The 24,362-nt window shown below is 40.2% G+C and overlaps 1 protein-coding gene across 6 annotated transcripts; it reads right to left on the bottom strand.

Moving 5' to 3' along the window:
- Positions 1–1,032: 1,032 nt before the first annotated feature.
- On the bottom strand, positions 1,033–20,292 carry ZBED5 (zinc finger BED-type containing 5). 6 transcript variants are annotated; one of them, XR_001348391.2, is made up of 3 exons: positions 19,660–20,292; positions 17,991–18,106; positions 1,033–1,825 (listed from the first exon to the last, which is right to left on the bottom strand). XR_001348391.2 is itself a non-coding variant. In XM_006089612.3 (3 exons), the coding sequence occupies exon 3, from the start codon at positions 16,547–16,549 to the stop codon at positions 14,471–14,473; it is 2,079 nt and encodes a 692-aa protein (XP_006089674.1). In that variant the 5' UTR covers positions 16,550–16,722; positions 17,991–18,106; positions 19,660–20,252; the 3' UTR covers positions 13,832–14,470. The 6 variants fall into 6 exon arrangements, 5 of the variants coding, with proteins under 5 accessions (XP_006089674.1, XP_006089675.1, XP_023610306.1 ...); XM_006089612.3 differs by lacking the exon at positions 1,033–1,825 and adding an exon at positions 13,832–16,722 and having other exon boundaries at positions 19,660–20,252; XM_006089613.3 differs by lacking the exon at positions 1,033–1,825 and adding an exon at positions 13,832–16,690 and having other exon boundaries at positions 19,660–20,252.
- Positions 20,293–24,362: the final 4,070 nt, after the last annotated feature.

Genomic DNA, 24,362 nt, shown 5'->3' with positions numbered 1-24,362 from the left:
TCCCTTATCTACAATACTGGGGTGAGTTAGACACTTCCATTATTATACATAGTGATCTACCCCTAAAATGTTTTTGCTTTTTATTTCCACAAGTTTGAGCTTTGCCAATTTAAACATGGTGATGTACTCATAAAATGTTTTGCTTTCTATTCCCACAAGTTTGAGCTTTGCCAGTTTAAAGGTCCTAGTATCCAAGGAAGGAATGGTCTTCCCAGAAAATCCGACAACGGTTCTACTTAACTGGAAGTTTATACTTTATTTTGGGCTCTTTGTAACATTGAAACCATAGGGAAAAAAGAGGTTACAGTGTAGGTTGGGAAGATTATTCCTTGATAACAAAGGAAAATCTGATTACTGCCACATAATGGAGCAAGGATGAGAATGTCTGAATCCAGGGGATGCTTTGGGTCACCTCCTAATATTGCCATTTCACGTAAAAACCTCAACCAACTGTAGACGCTGGCAAAATGAATATGGAACTAGATGATGGAAGGATCTTTTAGAACAGAGACTCAAGACCAGTTGTTGAAATGAGGAAGTAGTAGCTATCCATCTCCTTTGTTCTGTTTTGTATATACAGGATGGGGCAAAAGTAGGTTTAGAGTTCTTTGTATGGAAAATAATATAATCATTGATACATTATAATACAAGAATAAACCTGCCGAAACCGGTTTGGCTCAGTGGATAGAGCGTCGGCCTGAGGACTGAAAGGTCCCAGGTTCGATTCCGGTCAAGGGCATGTACCTGGGTTGCGGGCACATCCCCAGTGGGAGATGTGCAGGAGGCAGCTGGTCGATGTTTCTCTCTCATCGATGTTTCTAACTCTCTATCTCTCTACCTTCCTCTCTGTAAAAAATCATTGATACATTATAATACAAGAATAAATCCTGTGTTTTGCATACTTATAACTGTATGCCTACTTTAAAAAATATGTTTTTATTGATTTTAGAAAGAGGAAGGGCAAGAGAGAGAAAGAGAAACATTGATCTGCTGCCTCCCCCTCCAGTCCCCTACTGGGGATTGAACCTGAAACCTGGGTATGTGCCCAGACCAGGAATCAAACCAAAGACCTCTTGGTGCATGGGTCAATGCTCAACCAACTGAGTTACACCAGCCAGAGCTGTAAACCTACTTTTGTTCCACCCTGTATCATTCCCATTGACTTGTTTTTCCTTCTAGTTTATATAAGGTATATTCGTAGTTTAGTTAATAATATAGTACTAAAGTTAATTTGTTAATTTTCTATGATTATATGAAAGATTAACATTATAGGAAGCTAGGTGAAAGGCATTTGTATTATTTTTGCAACTTTTCTGTGTCTAAATTTCAAAATTAAAAGCTCTTTTAAATTAAAATTAAAAGCAAAATTATCATGAAAACATACAAAATATATAACTTTGAAATACATAAAATAGTGATGAAGTTTTAGATGTAACCGGACAATAAAAAATACATTTATATACTGTTTGATTTTTTAAAAAATACAAATGACATTAAGAATTTCTTCTGAATTACACTAGTCATAACAGAAATTTGTCTTCTATCATTTTTTCAATTTTGCTGCCCTAAAATTATCTCATATCTCTTCTTTGGAACTATTAGAGAAATACTGAAATCTCTGGATTTATCTTGTTTCTTAAATCACCTTTCCCCAGATATCTGTGTTCTTTTGGTATAATTCTTCAGCTTATTCTTCCAGTTTTGCTAATTTGCTATTCATCAAAGTCCACTTGCTGTTTAAACCATCTTTTAATTTGAATAATCTTCAACTCATCCTTTTATATAAAAGTTAGATGTAACATTCTCTCATATTCCTCGGGAGATTCTGTATAAGAATTAAATAAAAAAACATATAAGATGCTTAGAACAATGCCTAACACTACACGCAATATAAATTCCACTAAATAAGTATATAATTATTATTTCCAAGATCCTCCTCTGTTTACTGTAATAACTATTTGCTTGGGTATTCTTTCTTTTGTTGATTGGTACCACCCTTTCATGGTATTGGTCTTCCTTGGGTATTTAGTGGTTTTTAATTTTGTTCTCATCTTGGTATTACTTGTTCTGTGCATGATGCTGTTTCTATTATCATAGTTTTCTCTGGTTATTGTGAGGGAGGGATAATATGTAATCTTAAACAGGACATGCCAGTGGTTAATACTCTGGGTGTGAAATTAGGCTTCCTGTCCTGGATGTAGCTATCTGGGGTACTGCCTGATGGGAAACTGCCCCAAGTTTCCAGAGTCACTATGTCAGCCTACCGGCAAATCATTCCAGGATACCCTTAGCTTTGAAGGATGAGTGGAGGGAGAAGCCAATTCAACCAGAGGTTTCAAATTCCATTTCCAAGTTACCCTTTATGGTTGCTCTAAGACATTATGCCCTTCCCCCTCCCTGACTCTCCCAATACCCTGTATCCATTGCCTCTCAGTTTGAAATCTGATTCTTGCTCTGCTAATCTGATCCTATCTGCATTCTCACTTTCAGGGATTCTCAAAATTCCAAATCTGCTGGTAATCTTGGGCTCCAAAAATCTTGGGCCATGCTTTTAAAAACAAAACAAAACTCTGTGCCTAGGTCATCTGGTAAATTCAGATTCATGCTTCAAGACTCAAAGAGTATTTTTCCTCTTCTTTGATTCATAAGTTAACCATATTTTTCTATGAATTTACATAGCTCCTGTATATACCTTTATTGTTCATTTACAAATGGCTATGCTCTCCCCTACTAAACTGTGAATAAATTAACAAATGAAAAATATGCTTTCCAGGTTATTAGCAACACTAATGTGTCTATCAGATTATTTTTCTTATGGTCTTGCTGAGAGGTAATTTACATTTGTATGCTTTTTACTTTATTTATTTATTTGAGAGAGAGAAGGATGGAAGGGAAGGAAGAGAGAGAGAGAGAGGAAGAGAGAGAGAGAGAGAGACAGAGAAGGAGAAGGAGAGAGGGAGAGAGAAACACTGAATTGTTCTTCCATTCATCTATGCATTCCTTGGTTGATTTTTTTAAAAAATATATTTTTTATTGATTTCAGAGAGAAAAGGAGAGGGAGAGATAGAAACATCAATGATGAGAATTATTGATTGGCTGCCTCCTGCACGCTCCCTACTGGGGATCAAGCCCACAACTGAGGCATGTGCTCTGACTGGGAATCGAATGTGACCTCCTGGTTCATAGATTGATGCTCAACCACTGAACCACACCAGCTGGACCATTGGTTGACTCTTATATGTGTCCTGACCGGGGACTGTACCCACAACCTTGGTGTATTGGGACTACGCTTTAACCAACTGAGCTACCTGGCCAGGGCAAATTTAAAAATAAAAATTCTAATATCACTAAAATTTGTAATTTATAGTACCATGGACCAAGAATGAAAAAGGTTTAACTTGTGCTATTGTTACCAGACAGGGCACCTGGCCCTGAGCTGGTCTGCCTAGGGTCAGGCCAGCCAGTAGTGCATGTGTAGGAAAGATTTCACAGCATGAATCCAGGTGATTGAGAGTACATTTACTAAAGCTGGGGGCACTGAAACAAGGACGGACTTGGCACAGAAGCAGCAACAGGAGAGCCTAGGCTGGGTTGCTTTAGCTCACTGGGAAGTCAGAGAAAAGGGAGCCTTGAAGGTTCAGGGAGTAGCCTGGGACAAGCTGTTACTGCCCACTGCTACCCTGGTTGCAAATTTTGTGATGACCTTTAGAGTTGAGGAGATGTGTACTTGTTGGGGCAGAAGAGGGAGAAGGGGAAGGTGTGGACATGCTCCCCAGAGGGAAAGAGCATGAGCTGGGTCCTATATCTTGATGGTTTTTATCTCTCTGCCAGGCAGGAATCTTAGGTGAGGTCTCAGGAGAAGGCTTCAGCAGAATATTCATCAGTTTTCCAGGTGTGTCCTTTCAGGGTGGTGGTCCCTACTGATTGGTCAGTGCCAGGGCAGGGGGTCCTTAGTCATAGAAGCTGGCCCACCTGGTTTTGCTGCTTTTCTGGGCCTGGAGCTGAAATACAACTGAAGCCTAGAAGTTATCTATAGGATGGAGGTTACATTCTGTTATCTGGCTGTAAATTGCTTGGTCAGTTTGTTCAGCTATCTGTCTGTCTTCATATTCCACTGGTACTGGCTTACTGGTCTGTCTCACTGTCATTAAGAAAGTGATTGGGATGAATGATCCTAGGAAAAACAATTAGGAAGGAAATGGCTTTACTATCCTAGAGAACAAATTAAAAAAAAAAATCCTCACCCAAGGATATGTTTTATTGATTTTAGAAAGAGAGAAAGGGGTGGAGGGAGAAAGAAACATCGTGAGAGAGAAATACCAATTGGTTGCCTTCCATACTCGCCCTGACTGGGCATTAAACCTGCAACCTAGGTATGTGCCCTCACTGGGAATGAAACCCACAATCTTTTTGGTGTGTGGGGCAATGCTCCAACCAACCCAGCCACCGAACCAGGACAAGAACAAACAGACTTTTAACACTAGATTTATTCCAAACAAGTTTATGCTAACTTGACATTATTCCTATGTATGCATTGGGAAAGAGTAATAGATAAAAACACTGTGGGCTTTGTAATCGGGCAGATGTGATTTTGAATTTCGGTTTGCTACTTGTTAGCTTTGTAAAACTGGATAAGCAACTTGAACACCCTGAGACTGCAGGAGGCAGCCTTCTAAAAGGGCTCACAGTGACGATCTCTACCTCCTGGTATTCATGCCTTTGTGTCATACTCTCTCCTCCTGAGTGTGGGCTGTATCTAGCTATCCTTAAAAAAAAATCAACACAAGTTTATTTCTCAGTTCTTTTGGAGACTGAGAAGTCCAAGATCAAGGTGCCAGAAGATTTGATGTCTGTTGAGAGCCTGCATCCTGGTTCACTAAAGGGACTTGCTTTTAATTAATAGAACACAAGGAAACTGGTGGGATAACTCTTCCAAAATTAGGTTATAAAAGTTTGTGACTTTTCTTACTGGCACTCTCTGACTTGCTCACTTTGATAAAGCCAGCTACCATGTTATAAGCAGCCTCATAAAGGTCAGATCTATAGCCTCTCAGACAGAGAGGCATAGGTGACCTGGACTGGCTAAGGTCATGTTAAGGGGGTCGATGGGTGTCACAGACACAACTTCATTCTCTTGTCAGTCTTGTAGGACTGAGCCCTTAACCAGGTAGATAGTGTCGGAATTGAAATTGTAGGCCACCTGGTGCTTGGAGGTGTTAAAAAACACACACACCCCACTGGAAAAAGAGAATTATTCCTCTTTTACTGATGAAGAAACTGAGGGCCAGAGAACTTATGTACTTGTCCAATATTCCACAACTAGAAAATGTCAGAGCCTATATCCAAACCTAGTTTTTTCCCATCATTACCATGTTAATGCAACACTTATTTAATGAACAACTACTAGGTGTCAGGCATTACTTTAGGTCAGCGGTTCTCAACCTATGGGTCGAGACCCCTTTGGCAGTCGAACGACCCTTTCACAGGGGTCACCTAAGACCATCCTGCATATCAGATATTTACATTACGATTCATAAGAGTAGCAACATCACAGTTATGAAGTAGCAACGAAAATAATTTTATGATTGGGTCACAACATGAGGAACTGTATTTAAAGGGCCAGAAGGTTGAGAACCACTGCTTTAGGTCCTGAGAATACAAAGGTGGATAAGTCAAGATCTCTGTTCTCACCCTGGCCGGTTTGGCTCAAGTGGATAGAGCGTTGGCCTGTGGACTGAAGGGTCCCAGGTTCGATTCCAGTCAAGGGCATGTACCTTGGTTGCGGCACATCCCCAATAGGGGGTATGCAGAGGCAGCTGATCAATGTTTCTCTCTCATTGATGTTTCTAGCTCTCTATCCCTCTCCCTTCCTTTCTGTAAAAAATCAATAAAATATATTAAAAAAAAATCTCTGTTCTCATGGAGCTTATATTCCCTCTTTCACTATAAAATTGGATATAATAATTTAAACTTTTATTACTTCTTTCCTATGTTTATTCTAGATTGTGTTTTTAATCTGACTTGGAAATGCAACATTTATCATCAACTTTGTCCTAATTTAAGTAAATTTCACTAGTAGTGATATAATAAAAGGCAGAGGCATGGTTATGTGTTTCAGTATTTGACTGGCTAACTACCAGATAAATGCTCCATATATACTCCAAACAATTCTTCATTGATTTTCGTAACAGGGTTTGTGTCTTGAACTTCAGGCGTTTGTTTCATAAACTCTATTCATTTCTCATATTTTGGTATAAAGTTTAGTTGATGAAAGTCTACTTTTTATCTTGACTACAAAATTAAGCAAAAATATACTAGGTACAGTTTATTGCTGTTGCACAATTTAAGGAGTGTTGGACTTATTTGATGCTTGCAGGAATACTGTGAGAACCTAATTGGTTGTTAACTTACTGTGAAATTAGTAGAACTTCAAACCCACAACAGACTAGAACTCTATATTGTATCTGACTGAAGCCATGAGCATAGCTTGTTTTATAGAACAAATATACATTTAACTGTCAGAAAAAAATGTTTCCTCCTGAAAAGCGGTAGTGACTTAGTTCCTGATCCAGCTGTGTGGTAGATTTATGGTGCTTTGATATGTTATTACACAGTAGTCCCCTTATCTGAGGTTTCACTTTCTGCAGTTTCAGTTACCCATGGTCAACCACGGTCCGAAAACATTAAATTTATCCAACCATCAACATCGTCTGCTCTTGACATCTAACCATCAACATCACCATGGCTCCATGATCCAGGATCACACGAAGATAATCTTCCTCCTGATGTATCATCAGAAGGTCAATAATAGCCTAATGCTACATCACAATGCCTATGTCATTTACCTAACTTCATCTCATCACATATGCGTTTCATCATTGCATATCATAAAGGTGAGAACAGTACAGTACTTTGAGTGAGCACAATTAACTTTTCCTACAGCATGTTATAATTGTTCTACTTTACTATATAGTTAACCTCTTGCTGTGCCAAATTTATAAATTAAACTGTATGATAGGTATGTATGTATAGAAAAAAACCAGTATATATAGGATTCGGTGCTACATATAGGATTCCAGGTATCCTCTGGAGTACTTAAAATGTCTGGAGTACTTAAAAGGTATCCTCCTTGGAAAAGGGGGTAGGGGGCCTACTGTATGGATATTTAACACAAGCTGTGACAGGTACTTGAAAAATGAATTGGTGTTGATATAGGTGTATTCTAAAGTGCTTCTTGAAATAGGTGCTTGGTTGAGAAAAAAATGGTGAATGAATGTTGCTGAGTGAAACTGGGAGCCTTTTAAGAACTCTAAAAGCATGTGAGGCTTTGACAATATACCATGACATTTTACTTATTATAAGAGAAGTCTAACCTCTTCATTCATACATGTAGAATAGCAAAAGTAACACTTTGCATTTCAAAGGTCCTTTTCTAAACCCTAAGCAGCTCTTAAGTGTTAAGCAATTAATTCTTCCATAGCTTAACATGGTTATATAACCTACTGAAGAATTAATTGACTGACACCTATGAAGTGCTCTGGAAATGGACATCCATAGTGATTTTTAAGATACTGTTTTAGTAGCATGGAGAAACGCCTTGGAATAAAATCCTTATCATTCTAAGCCAACCCAGTGTTGTAGTATTCAGAGCACTGTTCTCCTTATATATTTAGGGCAGTGAGCTTCGGCTACTTCTTTACATGAAATCTTGAAATCATCTGGTGGAGGAAGTTGAAAAATTAAGTGAAAAAATAATTCCAACAGTGAAATTTCCCACTCACTAAGAATCAAGGGATTCTCTTTCTTGAGGGACAGGAGAAGGATGGGGAAAAGTTATGGCTGCAAAAAGAACATGGTGGGCAGCCAACTTGAAGGGCTACTAGAAGAGGCTTGGAGACTCAACATTCATCCCTTTACTCAATAAAAACATACTGAAAGCCAAATCTGGGATTTTTATAGATCATGGGCATTTGTTTAATTAATGTACTACATTTCCTTATGACAAAAGATATCAGCCATTAAATTTTGCATGCTCCCAAGTTGATTTTTCTTTTCTCCCAAATTTAAATGGATGTCAAATTTGCGCAACAGTGCCAGAGGAGTCTAACGTGGTGCTCTATCATATGAAAGAGGTCCAATGTATGTTCCCTGCTCTTAAAAATGTAGATGGGGAAGCTTTCAATTAATATGTACATTTTCCAAAGTGGAGTCTCTAAAGTTCTGGGTCTCCTCAGAAGTAATGAAGGCCCCAGTATCATCGAAACTTTGTGTTCTTCAAAAGAAAGGGTCCTATGTGGGTGGATATTCTGTCTGTACTAATTGATCTAAACCACCCTTATAATAGCTCTTCCCTCAATGCCCTCACACATTTACAAATACCCCTTGGAGGTGATAACCTTACCCACAACCCCTTCTTCCGCTTAAGATACACAATCGATTCCCATTGTACTTGAAGTAAAATCCAAACTCCTTATGTTAGCCTCTAATACCCTAAGTAATCTGGTTCCTTCCTCTTTAACAATGTTTTAATCTTTCTATTCCTCAAACACAACCAAGCTCTTTCTCCATCAGGGTGCCCTTGCCTTCTCTCCATCTGGAATATTCTTTCCCCAATCTTCATTTGACTGGCTCCTTATCACTCAGGCTTCAGCTCAAATGTCACTTTCTTGAAGAGACCATCTCAGATTAACTCAGTTAACACTCTTCATTACTGACATTAACCTGTTTTATTTTCTACATAGCAATTAATAGTTTGTCTTTCCCACTAGGATGTAAATTCTTTGAGAGTTATGACACCTTTACTCCTTTTTGTTTTGTAGTATTGCTATGGATTTAATCTAAATTTGGTATTTCTTTCAGCATGTCAACAGAATTTTAGGAAGGTAGGGTCAAATGTAGGCATTTAGATCACCACCTGAAACCTGAAGTCACAGATTGTTTGGGGAATGGTTTATTTTGCTCAAAGGTATTTGTAAAAAAAGTCAATGCTAACTCCTGAGATTCTGAGAAGTTAAAATAATCCTTTAGGGAACTCATTTACCTCTTTGACAGAAAGCAACTTTTAAGATAGAGGACTACCCAAACTATTTCTGGCTGATTATTTCTCCCACAAAGCATATGATTTATTAAACCTTTAAAAATTCCATCATATTAACACCAGGGTCTTTTACAAATTAAAGGAAAAATGAAAAGATTTGCTTTCAAAGTTAATTTTTTTAAAAAAAATATTTTTATTGATTTCAGAGAAGAAAGGAGAGAAAGAGTGAGATAGAAACATCAATGAGAGAGAATCATTGATCGGCTCCCTCCTGCATGCTCCACACTGGGGATTGAGCCTGCGACCTGGGCATGTGTTATGACCAGAAATCAAACCATGAATAGGTCGATACTCAACCACTGAGCCAAGCTGGCTGGGCTCAAGGTTAATTTCTAATTTGAATTATATAATTGATTCATAACGAATCCAGCCCAAGCTACTAAGTAAAATCCATATATTATCAAGTTGTTTCACTAAGAGAAATAAATGGCACTTGATATCTAATAATGTCAAAGTGTGTGCTGATTTAGCTTCTGGTCTGTAAGATATTACCAGTGACAGAGTTTTGCCTGATAACACTATGGTAGATGGCTGAATAACCAAAAATCAGATAATCAGATAATCTTAGTTTGGGATGGCACTTACCACTGCAGCTAAGTTTACTAATACATCCTAGTTTTATATTGCTTTCATTTAGACCACTATATTAGATGATTTTGCTTATGGTAATAGAAAACCCAATATAATGTGTCTTAAACATAAAGGGCAGTTATTGGCCTAGGTAACAAAAAAAATTAAAGGCAGAATAGTGATCAAGTGTGGTTCAATCAGAGCTCTGGTTTCATTTCTCACTAATTTTTTGGCTCTGTCCTCTTCTATATGTTGGCTTTATAACCATGCTGGTAGCTAGAGAGCTGTAGCAATTCCAGGCCTTTAAAGGACACCCGACATTTATTTCTTCCTAAAGAGGGAGGACACGTCTTTTCTCAAAGCCCCTATAATACTGCCCTTGCTTTTCATTAGCCTGTATTGGGTCACATACTATTCCTGGACCAATTCCTGTGGCTAGAGTAATACTATGTCTTAATAGGCTTAGATCCAAGTTCCTGAACAATTTTTGTAAGGGCAATGGCATTACATTCACCAGTATTTTTCAAATGGTGGTGGATCACATAACCCAAGAATGGATCATAAATTTAATCTTCGGGTCCTATTTTAAAAAGTAGATTTGAGATTGCATTGCACATATGAAGGGTTAGTACTGTTTTATGACTTTGGTGTTCATACATATACTATACACACCTAGGTTATAATGTAAAATCTGTTTCTTAATGTGAATTGGAGTAACAAAAAATTGAAAGCTACTAGCTTAAGACAAAATTCCCCAAGCTGGAGTGGGGTTAGCTTTTGCTTACATACATGGATTATATAGGGGAAGAATGGACACTTGAAAGAAAATGAGAGTATTATTTGGGAGAGGAAAAGAGATGCTGGGGACATAGCAATTTCCACTGCAGCCTGCCTGACACTTTAGTTATTATTTAATATACACTGGATTTCAATATTGTCATAATCAAAGATATTTTGGTTTTTCCAATGCTTTCTAAATTTCAAAGTGCATCTCCCTTCTGAAAAAGCATGTCCTTCTATCTAGTAAATATTCATGATGAGGCAATTTATACATCTTATTATTTGGTTGGTGAAAAATATTATGGTAAAGAGTCATTGAAAAAGCTTGGTTTCCTCCTGGCAGGCATGGCTCAGTGGCCGGCATGGTTGAGCATTGACCTATGAACCAGGACATCACAGTTCGATTCCCAGTCAGGGCACATGCTCAGGTTGCAGACTCGATCCCCAGTGTGGGGTATGCAGGAGGCAGCTGGTAAATGATTCTTTCATCATTGATGTTTCTCTCTCTCTGAAATCAATAAAACTATTTTTAAAAAAGGTTGGCTTCCTAGAAAACAACCATGTATTTAAGTAACTGAGCACATCATACCAATGCGCTAGCCTTTATTTAGGTTTAAATTTTGATCTTATTTGACAAGAACTTTAGGGCTCATTCTATTCTTGTTCAACCCCTTTCATTTAATAAATGAAGAAACTAAGTTCTAGAGAGGATGAACTTATCTAAGGCAGTTAATTAGTTGCAGAACACAAGTCTCTTGATACCTGCTTAGAATTCTTTCCATTGTACTAATTAACAGTGCAGTTACAGCAACTTCAAAAGATAAAGTAAATAACAAACATGCTAAATTTCAGATGCACATAGATGATGTTTTTCAAGAATTGTAGGTGGCCCTAGCCAGTTTTGCTCAGTGGATAGAGCGTCAGGACTTGTGCAGGAGGCAACCAATCAATAAGTTTCTGTCTTTCCCTCTCTCTAAAAATTAATGGAAAAGTATCCTTGGGTGAGGATTAACAACAAACAAAACCAGGCTTGGGGGAGGGGGAGTCAATCGGAGAAAAAGGAGACATGTAAAACTTTAGACAATAAAAAAACAAAACAAATAAAAAAAATAATTGTAGGTGAATTATATTTTGGGGAGTTAAATTGCATTTTTTAAACCAACATGGGGGCTTATTAAAGAAATGTTTTTGAAATCTTTGAAAGGTAAATAGTTACTGCCTTATCTGTTTTAGTGAGGCTAAGGACTTTAAAGCTAATTTTCATGTTATAGTATGAACTTATTTCACATTAATACTTCACCCTTTAAGCTAGGGAATTCAATTCACTGAGCACTTTTTGTATTAAAAATTTGCTAAGTTCTGTAAATGATTCAAAATAAGTCTTAGCTATGAGAGTATAATTTGTATATTTACATATGTATGGTAATAGCACAAAACTGACATAGGAAATAACCCTCATTAAGAAATCAAGACAATTTCAATTACTAGACATGTAGGGATTAAAAGTGGGAAAGTCCTTTTGGGTTGAATACATTAGGGAAATTTTACTGTTTCATGAACAGGCAGGAAGGGTAGCTGTCATTTGAAGACACATGAAAATATTATTTAGAATCTATAATAAAAGCATAATATGCTAATTAGACTGGACAGCCAGATGACCTACTGGAGGAAGCTGGGGCTGCGAGGGCCGAGGCAAGCTGCCTTGGCTACAAGGGCCAAGCCCCTTGCATGAATTTCATGCATCGGGCCTCTAGTATTCTTATAAAACAGGTGAGCAGTTGGCATCAAGAACCAAGTTGGGGAGGGCTGGGACTGAAGAGATTTAGTAGCAGATAGGAGGGTCCCAGTCAATAGACAAGTTTAAATGCAGGAATCTAGACTCTCAGAAGAGGTTAGGGGGAAAACTGTAAAGCACAGAGGTCTTATTTCTTAAGAGGCTGACATCCTGGACAGATGACATAATCAAGGGCTCTGGTTCAGCAATCACCTAAGGGGTCTAGTTACCAGATTTGAGGTATCTATCCGTCAGACGTAGACATTATGGTATTATTCATGCTTCTCAAACTAGGGTAGATTTAGTTCTGGGATTAGCTGACAAAAAGTACTGCATGTGTTATGATAATGAATCTTTTCGGAAAATTAATTTTACTTGATAGCAATGTAATCCCTGTTTTTTACATATGTATTTTTAAAATAAGCAGTAATACTTTGAAATAGCTAATTTTGGATGAATCTAGAAAAAGTAACACAAAATTTCAAAGAAATGTTCCGATTTTAGTAGGATGTTTTAGCTATACTTCCAAGTCACCATTTGATGCTATTAGAACAATTTGAAAGGCAGTAACTGCAAAAAGGAGTCTTTGGAAAAGATCCATTTAAAACTAAGTTCTGGCATTTATTGTGTGACCATGGCCAAATTAAAAAATTGCCTAATCCTTTAGGATTGTTGTAAAGATCATAGATAACATACAAGCATCTAGTAAGATACCTGACATATAAATAGCTGCTTAATAATGTGACAAAGGGGGAAAAGCATGGGCCAGAGATGCTTAATCTTGCTGTCTCAAATGAACTCAGGTCCTGTTGCCTGGAGGGCTTTTTGCATAGAGAATAAAAACTCAAGACTAGAAGTGTGAGTGTGGAGTGAAGTTGAACTGAGATACAGTTGGATATGCAGGGAGTAATATACGCTGCATATCTATTCCTATTCACCCCGTTAGAAGTTTTTTACGCATTCTCATTTAATCTGAATAACCCTTCAGAGAAGGCATAATTATCTTACAGATGAGATAACTGGGGTTCAGGAAGGCTCAATTGCCCAATGTTAAGTAGCTAGTTGAACAGTGGAGTAGGTACCTATATCTAGTGATTCTACCACATCCTGCTGTAGTGAGAGAAGGTACTCCTACTCCCCAAAATGGGAGACAGGTATGAATAAGTGAGATTAAATAAATAATGGCTATCTGCAGTAGCTCTTGATTATAGTAGCTCTTGAGTTGGTGATCTGTGTTGTGTGGTGTGATGTGGGAAGAGAAGCCTAGAGACAGGAATGTCAGAAATTTTTCATAGTATTCTAAGAATAAATTGATAGAGGTTTAGAGTCTCATCATCTTCAAGTAAAGTCTCAATTTAGATTACAGTGTATGGAATTTGCAATAATGTACATAGGAACTAAGAAACAAGATCTGAAAATATTCTTCATACTTCCTCCCATCTTCCCCAATAGTCCAGCTAAAACCAGAGCCATGACATTCTTAGTGACTTTTGCCTAACAGCCATACTGAATTCTAGGTAACAGAACAATTGAGCTAAAAATCACAAAGGGTAGCATTCTGTAAATATGCAGAATATACACATATAATCCACCACACCCTATTCCATTTATTGTTGTTCACCTTCAACATTCTTTCCTTTATTGAGCATCACTTCAGTAAGTCTTTTTGCCAATAATGAAGACACAGAGCTGGATAAGACCCTATAGGAGCTCAGTCCAACTGGGAATCATGAGACTACCAAACTGTCACAGTTGAGACAGACACAAAAAATAAGGCCAAAATAGAAAGATAGAGAATGAGAGTACCTAAGATAAATTAAGTTATAGTGCTGAAAAGCAAATAGGAATTAGTCAGGAAGCAAGAAGGGGAAGGAATAGTTTTTTGAGACGACAGCATGAAACAGTGTGATGCTTACGGAATGGCAAGAAATTCCATAAGACTGGTGGGCTGCAGGATAGACATGGCTTGAAAGATTAGTAAGGATTAGATCCTAAAGAGGTATGTTATGCTAAGGAATTGGGACTTTATCTTGTGAGTCAAGATAATGACCATGAGACCCTTGAAATTATGTGAAGAAGAAATACTGATAATACATAAATTTTTGATTCTTTTCATTTTCTTAAAATCTAAGCAATATAAAAAACTTGAATAATTTTATTTAAAATCCCAAAATGCCAGATATAAAGTAAATCATCTTTTATTTTCATCTTATATTTGGTTATCATGAGACATGCAAAACCCTTCAATTTTAATGAGAACAGTGTTTCTGTGTCTTTTTATCACATATCCGCTTAATATTAGGTGTAATGTTGCTAAGTCGGATCCGCATGTGAGGTGCAGCATCAAGCCTTTTCCGATATTTCGTTTTTGTTGCAGCATAATATGAAAATCCTGTTTCACACAGGTGCATTGTAGCAAAAGGAAGAAGTACACGAACTGCACGTGTTGCAATGCTTGGGTACTCTTGAATTAGGCTACTCCAAAAATCATTTAGGGAAAGTTCACTGAAATTTTGTTTCACTTGAGAATCAGATGTTAAATCAATCAGGCTCTCATAGTCCCGTGCTACTAATGAGGCTGGTTTCACAGATACTGTAAATGGATTTCTAACCCAAGCATTATTGTCATTTGTTACAGGAAAATATTTTAACAGAGTAGAGCGCAAACCCCGTAGGTGCTGCACAATGGCACTGCAAATATCTTTATCAACTGTAGAATTAATTTCAGTCAAAAAGTCACTCAGTGTAGGAAAACAATCAAAGTTTTCTTCTTCTACAGATGAGGCCCAAAATGCCAATTTTCTTAACAATGATGACATTTTATCAAATACTGTAAACACTGTCACATTTTTTCCTTGCATTGACAGATTAACCTCATTTAATTTAGTAAAAATATCTGCAAGATATGCAAGTCTTAGGAGCCAAGATAAATTTGTTAAACAATCAGACAGTTGAAAAGCAGAATCCATGAAAACCAATAGTTCACGACGAAGTTCAAAAAGTCTTACAAGAACTTTACCTCGGGAAAGCCACCTCACCTCTGTATTTAGAAGAAGTGCTGTGTGCTGGGCACCCATTTCTTCACATAAAATTTTTAGTAGTCTGGATTGATGTGGTCGAGCTTTAATATAATTGATGATTTGTACTGCCTGATCTAGCACATTTTTTAGAGATGTAGGCATTATTTTAACTGCTAGTGCATGTCTATATAATAGGCAGTGACTACTGGTACTTTCTGGAGCCACATACTTTATCAAGGCGACAGCCTCAGCAATTTTCCCGTCCATTGCCCTAGAAGCATCACTACAAATATCAACACATTTTTCCCATTCAATTTCATGTTTCTGCATAAAACTGTTGATGCAGTTGAAAATTTCTTTACCAGTAGCATTACTTTGCAGAGATTCACATAACAGTAGGTCTTCCTCAATAGACTTATTAAACCGGTAACGAACAAACACAAGTAGAACAGCAAGTCCTGAAACATCAGCTGATTCATCTAGCTGCAGCGAAAACCCATCACAAATTTTCAGTCTACAAACAAGCTCTTCTTCAATGTCAGCAGCTAGATCTTTAATTCGGCGTGCAATAGTACTGTTTGATAGTTGCACTGCATCTATTTTTTTACTGTATTGTTCATCAAACATCCGCATCACGACATCTTTTGCACAAGGTTTGATAAGCAATTCACCAACAGTATGAGCCTCTCCACTCAGGGCTATATGGTAACTTACATTGTACGATGCCTCTGTAGCACTTTCATTATCTGTATTAACAATTTTAGGTGGTGGGGGTTTGTTATTTTCAGGTGAATCAAGATGTTGCTTGAAAAAGCTTATGTCTTTGTCTTTATATGCAGCATGTTTCGTTTCCAAATGTCTTCGAAGCTTACTAGGGGCCAAAGAGCTATTTGATAAAATTTTCTTACATAACACACACTGAGCATGAGGTGCATCTCTATTTCCAAAGTAAGTAAATCCAAAAGACAAATAACTTTCATCATATTTTCTTCTTTTTGGTTTCTTACTAAATGTTATTTTGTTGGAAGTGGACATAAATTGAACCCTGGAAAGCTCATCTTCTGATTTTTTAGAAACTGATGGCTGCAACTGTTCATCTTCACTTTGTAATATTCCAACTTTTTGATCATTTGATTCAGACACAATTTGATAAAATGATTCTACTTCTTGTTTAAGACTTCCTTGTTTCGGCAATAGATCCATAGGCAATGTATTTGTGGTACAAAACATGGTTAGTTTAGAATAAACATTGAGTATCACAAATTTGTTGAAATTATAAGACAGGATACATAGAAGATGAGCAATCATCAAAGAGATGATATATAGCAACACATCAGTTAATTTGTAAATGCTGCCTATGCATCAATGCGCAGATGGAGCATCACACGTTCGTCTATCAGGTGATCTCTCATGCGATTTCCTGGTGCTCTCAGGTATGGCACACCTTTTCTTAAAGGTAGATTATCACATAAAAATAAAAGCTATAGAAATGAGTTTAGTAGTCTTAAACTTATATCTTAAGATAAACTATTAAAAAACCTATTGTTAGCATTGACCTTTTTTCTCAGAACACTTATTAACTTAAGAGAATATTAATATTCTATAAAACACAATTTGGGAACTACTGGGTTAAGAAATAATAGAATTGATAAGCATGTTTTTAAAGGAACTTGAAGAATACGTCCCATGGCAAGGGTTGGCAAACTGTTTCTGTAAAGGGCAATATAATCAATATTTTTTACTTATGAGCCATATGAACTCTGTTGCAACTCCTCAATTCTGTAGTTGTAGCATGGCAGCAGCCATACACAATATGTAAAAAATGGGCACAGTTGTATTTCAATAAATCTCCACTTACAAAAACAGCATAGGGCATAATTTACCAACCCCTTTTCATGGTATCTTGGAATCTCTTTAACACTTGGAGTGCGGGAAACGAGTTAAGTCGGCTCGCGTGAATTGCGCGTACTCCGCGGGAGCCGTCTTTAACTCGGTTCATATAGATTTGCGGTGGAGTGCGGGAAACGTGTAAACTCGGGCCGATTGTAACTGCGTATTACCACATATTTGTTTGTAATCCACCCTTTTGGTGGATGGAACAAAACCAAAAGACAGAGCCATCTTATATTTTGGCGGGAAATTCACCCCACACCGGAGTGTTAAGCTTTCTGATGCCTGTTGCCATTAGATACATGCATTGTTGATACTATTATATATCTGAAGGCTCCTTTCAGGGCTAATAACTATTAAGCTGTATTAAAAACACACAAACAGTTCAAGTTTTGCAAGACATGGAATTCTGCTATATCCTAAATACTGTGTGTTGAAACTGAAAAATAAACTGTAGACCAAAAGTTAGCTATTTCTCTGAACTTAAAATTACATAAGTATTTATATTATCCAAACTGACTCATTCAAAATAATGTATTATTTAATGATTACTCTGCATCTTGTTATACTATAGATGAAAACTTAACCAAGACCTAAAAACATAAACTGTAATTTTAATAGGTTTATTCCTTATATATTTTAAAGCATAATTAAAAGCAAGGGTAACACAAATTTTACGACCTCTGAAGAATACTACTAGCTTCATAAGTTAAGATACAAGAATTTAGTGTCAATCCAAATACAGCTACTTTTGATTTACACTTTGACTTGGCTACAGAGTAACCTTTGTATTCTCACGTTAGATCCTGGGATCCTGAATCAAAATGGTTTTCCTATTAATAGCTAGAGGGTAAGATACCTGAAATGAGGAGTACTCCCCTTCTGGAATCACATTCTCCACCTTAGCAGCTTGAAATGTAGACTCTTCAAAAGAATAAAATTAAGGGGTGGGATGGAAGGGGAGTAACCAATAGCCTAGAATGAGAAAAATTAAAATTAGAGACAGTAAAAGCAGCACTAACTACATACCTCTAAGTTGACCATCCATTACAATTTATTTTAGATCCTGGCAATGCAAATGATTCTTTATGCAATGCAGACCTTGGACTGAAACATAAGATGCCTATAATAAATATGCTAATATTTTTGTCCTAGTTAATACCCTGGTAATTTCATTGTTTTGAGATGCTCTTCCATCCAGTGACTTCATTGAAACGTTCAAAAACTAAACCTAACTTTTAAAAGTACAGCCACACTGTCTCTAAAACTAAGCACTAAGAGTAATCTAAAATGGAAGTGTTACATGAAATATGCCTTTTTGCTATAACCATTTGTCCCCTCATTAACCAATCTCCAAGGTTACTGATGCATACTGAGTGATCACTGTTTACACTGTGCCAGTAATTGCTAAATCCCTTATAGAACTCATCTAATCCTTAAAACAAACCTGAGAGTCAGGGACTATCAATAACGCCACTTTGGTGATGAACAAATAGACACAGAGAAGTCACCTTTTAAGTGAAGAACTTACAGAACCCCAAAAGTTTGAGTGCAGAACCTACATGCCTAGCCCTTACTTGTGTGTCCCTGAATAACCTTAATTTTCTAAGCACTAAAATATCTGATACCAGAAGTTGGATGGTGCAGGGAGTAATGGGTTACAACTGTCAGAAAGTCGAGGATCTCAAAACTGGCAGCAGCAGAAAGCCCCACTTCGCCATTATTTGGGAGCAAAAAGAGCAGATTTCCTTCCCATAGTCTCTCTTTGGATTGAGCAACAGAGAGCTTCGTGGAGCTGCTGGTGGATCTAAAAGGTTAGGATCCCTCTCTTCAGCTGCCAGAGGGCACAGCGGGGTGGGAGCCCATCTTCAGGAAAGCCAGCCTCAACCCCCCTTCAGAGGTGCTTCCCCCCATCTCTCGAGGACGAAGTCTGGACTCCCTAGAGAGCAAAGTTTCTACTCCACGCCCTGAAAAGGGCGGCTCTCTCACTTTTTTTGTTTCTTCCGGTCAAGCTGAAAGGTAGCACAATCCCTTCACCTCCACCCTCTGGGTTTGGACAATACCCTCAGGGACGAGAGGGCGCGGCAGGCGTGCAGTCCACTCAGAAAGCCTAGGCAGGCGCTGGGGACGGACACCCCTTCCAGCACCGAAATGCTTTCAGCAACGGTCACCTCGATGTGTGGCCGGGGACAGCCAACCCTCAGCTCTTCCCCGTCTCTGGCGTGCGATGCTCGCCGACCGCCACACCTGGGCTCGCTTCCGGTCGGAGCCCACCCTCGCCGACACAAATCTCCTCTCGCGTCCCCGGACGGCCGCCTCGGCTAACCACCGCATGTACGCGTCTGAGCACCCCACACTAGCTTTCTACTTCGCCTCCGTCGGAGATGGAGAGCATGGTCTAGTGCGGCCAGGCTGCAGGGCAGCGCCGCCGTCCCAGCGAGCCCGCGGCCGCCATTTTGGACAGACAGCTCCAGGCGGCGGCCATTTCAGAGCGCACCACCAGCCGCCGCGGCCGCGCGGGTCCTCACCTTCACCGAGGCCTGGACAGGGTCAAGAGCCAGCCGTCGCGGACTGGGGGGGAGGAGGCGAGAGGGGGGAAATGAAAAATAAAACCGGGGAGAAGGATTCGGGGGCAGGGTGATGCTCTCAGTTCAGGGACACCGCCTAGGCCACCTCCACAGAGATCCGGCTCGCGGCTGGCGCGGTCGCTCTTCAGAAGATAAATTTAGCACCCTGGAGCGCCTCGAATCACGGTCTCCACGAGCGACGCCTCCGCCAGCCAATCAGCGCCACCGTTGCTCCCCGCCACCAATTCGCGCTGAGCAGTGGGGCGGGACTAAGGGAAAGGACCCGGCGCGGTGGGCGTGGCCAAGCGGCCGCCGAGGTGCTGGGCGCGTTGGCGCCATGAGGCCGAGGCGCTGTCAGGCGTGGGGCGGTGGTTTTCAAACTTCCAGGGCCCGAGTCAGCCCGGACGCTCGATTAGCTCGTTGGCAGCCTGGTGCTGCCCGATGGAGCCTGTGGTCCTGCAGGGCCGGGCGGGATTCGAGAATCCTCAGGCTCTTAGCTCTGGCGCCCCGTCCCGGCGGCGGGGACCGGAGAGCGTTCGCGGGACCGCGAGGTGCGCGCGGAGGAGCCGAGCGCCTCTGGGCGACCACGGCCTCTTTGTTCTCCGAGCCGCACCCCAGACTCCAGTTGCGCAACCACCTCCTCTTTTTCTGATTTTCCCACTGGAGTCTGGGTCGGAAACGCCCTTTGCCTCCCCCGCCTCCCCCCCGCTTCCTCCCCGATGCTGGCGTGTCTGGGGCCCCAGCTGCCCCCGGGCCGAGAGCTCAGCCTTCGGGGCGCTCCTCCCACCAGAGCTCTTGGGTGGTGACCCCAATGGGGCCGGAGAGGCGCCCGTAGGAGCGGGCAGGGGCAGCGGCGTCCCCGCGGTGCCCACGGGAGAGATGAGAGAGTCGGCTTGCTGTCCTGGCATCTCTCGCCAGCGGCACCCCTCCCCCAGGAGCGCCCGCCGCCCGCACCCACCGGCCAGTCTCGGGAACTGGTTGCTGGCCCCAGCGTTCGGGTTTTTAAACCGCAGCCCCCACGCCCTCTCTCTTTAAAAACAACATCGCAGAAGCCTGCGGGTTGTGTATTTTCATTTTGTGTGAGATCCGTGGAGTCGGTTTTTTAAATCGGCACTTTGAAATATTTACATTTCTTGGGGTGGGGGGGGGGTTGTTATAGTACATTAAACTATAGGTCCCAATATTGGCAATATTTTAGCTTTTCGAGGACCCGTAGAAATAGCTAAATGAAAATTGGATCATGTTTTCAGGCACTGCACCAATGACAGCAAGTACCCAACTGGTAGTCAAAAGCCAGGGCAGTTTTTATTTTTCTTAAAAATGCTCCTTTGATATGTGAATACATTTCATAGGCATTGGGGAAAAAAGCTTAACCCTTAATTGAACACAATTTTCAGGACTGCTGCATAGATGATTTCCTAGGATTGATAATAGCAAACATTTGTTCCTAAATTTTTTAAAAATGTTTTTATTTATTTCAGAGAGAGGAAGGGAGAGGGAGAGGGAGAGAAATATCAATGATGAGAGGGAATCATAGGTCAAGAATCACGGATGGGCTGCTTCTGCATGATCCCCAATGGGGGTCAAGCTCACAACCAGGGCATGAGCCCTGACTGTAATCCAAGGGTGACCTGGTTCATAGGTCCAGTTCAACCACAGCCATACCGGCCAGGCTGGTCCTAAATGTTTGTATATTTCAGAGAGGAAGGGAGAGAGAGAGAGAGAAACATCAATGTGAGAAGGAAGCATAAATTGGCTGCCTCCTGCAGGATCCCTACCAGGAATCTGCAACTGGGGCGTGTGGCCTGACCTGGGTTGAACTGGCAACCCTTTGGTGCACAGGACAATACCCAACTAACTGAGCCACACAGGCCAGGGCTGTTCTACACACATTTTAATGTAATAGCTCATTTACTCATCACAGCAACCCTATCAGATAATTATCCCTATTTTACAGATAAGGAAATAGGGCACAGATTGGTAGATAACTTGCCCAGGTTCCCAAAGGTAATTGGTGATAGAACCTACCTAGATTAGATGCAGTGCTGGTTGTGGGAACTTCAAGCCATGTGTGTCTGGGTGGGGTGTGTGCATGCAAACTTAGGTAGAAAACTATTGTGGATAAGGCTCCAATAATATTTTGGCTAAGCAGGTAGGCCATTAAAAAGGAACTTGACAGAATATATGTACCCCTATGTTCATAGCAGCGCAATTTTACAATAGCTAAGATTTGGAAACAGCTTAAGTGCCCATCAGCAGATGAGTGGATTAAAAACTGGTACATCTAGCCCTAGCTGGTTTTGCTCAGTGGATAGAGTGTCAGCCTGCGGACTGAAGGGTCCCGGGTTCGATTCCAGTCAAAGGCACATGCCTGCCAGAATGGGGGCGTGCAGGAGGCAGCTGATCAATGATTCTCTCTCTTCATTGATGTTTCTATTTCTATCCCTCTCCCTCTCCCTTCCTTTCTCTGAAATCAATAAGAATACACACACACACACACACACACACACACACACACACACAAACCTGGTACATCTAAACAACGGAATACTACATAGCTGTAAAAAAGAACTCTTACCATTTGCAACAGCATGGAAAGACCGGGAGAGCATTATGCTAAGCAAAATAAGCCCGAGAAAGATAAGTATTACATGATTTCATATGAGGAATCTAATGAACAAAAATAGATCCAAAGACATAGAAGCACTGAACAGACTGTCAAACCTCAGAGGGAAGGCAGGGGAGAGTGGGCAGGTGGGAAGAGATCAACCCAATGAACTGGTATGCATATATACATAATCCAGGAACACAGATAATAGGGTGGTGAAGGCCTGGGGTAAAGGGTTCGAAGCAGGCTGGGAGAGGTCAATGGGGGGGAAAGGGGACATATGTAATACTATCAACAATAAAGAGTAATGAAATAAAAATGTCCCTGAATAAAAAATAAAAAAGGAACTTGGTTTGTTTCCAGGATTCAGGTAAAATCATCACTGGAAGCAGTGACAAGAATTTTGACTGATATTCCACATTTGCAGCTTCAGTTAGTTGTAAGAGGTCTGAGATGGTAATTCTGTTCATGTTGGTTGCATGAGTTCATTTGGGGTGCAATTAGGTTTGCCAGAAGCAGATGATGAGACAGGAGCTCTGGACCTACTAGTATTGTAGATCAGAGTGTCCAACCGCCACCCAGCCTTTATACTCCTCCCTTTGCTGGTTAGCATCTGTGGGCCCTGGGAGGGACAGGACTGCAGCTGAGGCAGACCAAAAGTGAGCTAACAGCTGGAGGCCATCTGCTGTGCACACTAGGCCCCCTGAGCGGGGCAGAAAGTCCTTTTTTTAAAAAAAATATATTTTTACTGATTTCAGAGAGGAAGGGAGAGGGAGAGAGAGATGGAAACATCAATGGTGAGGGAGACTCATTGATCGGCTGTCTCCTGCATGCCCCTACTGTGGATTGAGCCTGCAACCCAAGCATGTGCCCTGACCGGGAATCGAACCATGACCTTTTGGTTCATAGGTTGACGCTCAGCCACTGAACCACACCAGTCTGCCCTGTTCCCACATTTTAAAGGAAGAAAAGAATGAATCCCGGAGCTATCATATGACTGATGTCACATTGGTAATTGGTGACAAAGTTGGAATAAATCCCAAGGTGTATGGGGCATGCCTTAAAATTCCTTTTTATCTCCCATTGTACTTGATGTTAAATTATTCATTTGGTAGATACAATGTAAATTTTTTGTTGATATGTAAATTAAGCCATCTTTGACTCTATCAATAAACCCCCTTTCTGTTGCAAATGACAGAAATCCAATCCATAAGCAAGAAAATTAACCTTTTGGCTGACATTACCAAAAAATTGATCTGTACAGGTTTGGAAGGATTCAGTGGTTCAAACGATGTTGTCAGAGCTCTGTGTGACTCTGTTTTGATAGGACCTCTCTGCATGGCAGCATGATGAACTCTGGCATCCCAAAATTTATGGTGAAGGAGAGCATCTTCCCCAGTAGCATTGGGAGGAAGGTTTCCAGAAAGGTCTTGATTCACTTTGTGTTATGTCTGTGAATCAAAACCCTGTCCATGGAAGGACACCGGCCACTCTGGGACATGTATCTTCTTTAGTTTTGAAAAGATAAGTTTATCCTAATTCACCACCAAAATCTCATGGACTGGGCGAGGGGGTAGTCCCTAAAAGAAAGGGTTCTGGAACATTGGAAGATACTAAATTTACTCCATTGTTATATCTCTTTGTCCAACCTTTTCTCTCCAATTCCATTGTCATCAACTTAGTTCAGGATCCTATTTTTAATCTTCTAACCAATCTCCTGGCTGCGTCAATCTCTTTTAAATTTATCTTGTACACAGTTAAGCAAGCATTCTGCTTACATTAAAGTTATTCCTTTACTTATAGCCACCCCCATTGCTGGAGTGATCAACTCCTTGGCTTGGCATTCAAAGTTCTCAGAAACTGGTTTGGATATGAAATCCCTCCTCTCCCCAACTTTAAAGCAGTGGAGGTGCTAGGTGGGAAGTGAGGCAAGTAAGGACTCGATTGTCTGGAGCTCCCTCCCTTCAGCTAGTGGTGCTGTGATGTGTAAGTTAGTTGTTCTGGCTTAAAGGCCCAAGTTTGGGGCATTCATTTGGTTGTTTAGTTATTAATTTAA

Source organism: Myotis lucifugus, unplaced genomic scaffold (genome assembly GCF_000147115.1).
Source record: "Myotis lucifugus unplaced genomic scaffold, Myoluc2.0 scaffold_61, whole genome shotgun sequence".
Classification (NCBI taxonomy): Eukaryota; Metazoa; Chordata; class Mammalia; order Chiroptera; family Vespertilionidae; genus Myotis; species Myotis lucifugus.
The sequence above is the reverse complement of the archived record's forward strand: the minus strand, read 5'-3'. Positions and strand labels throughout refer to the sequence as shown.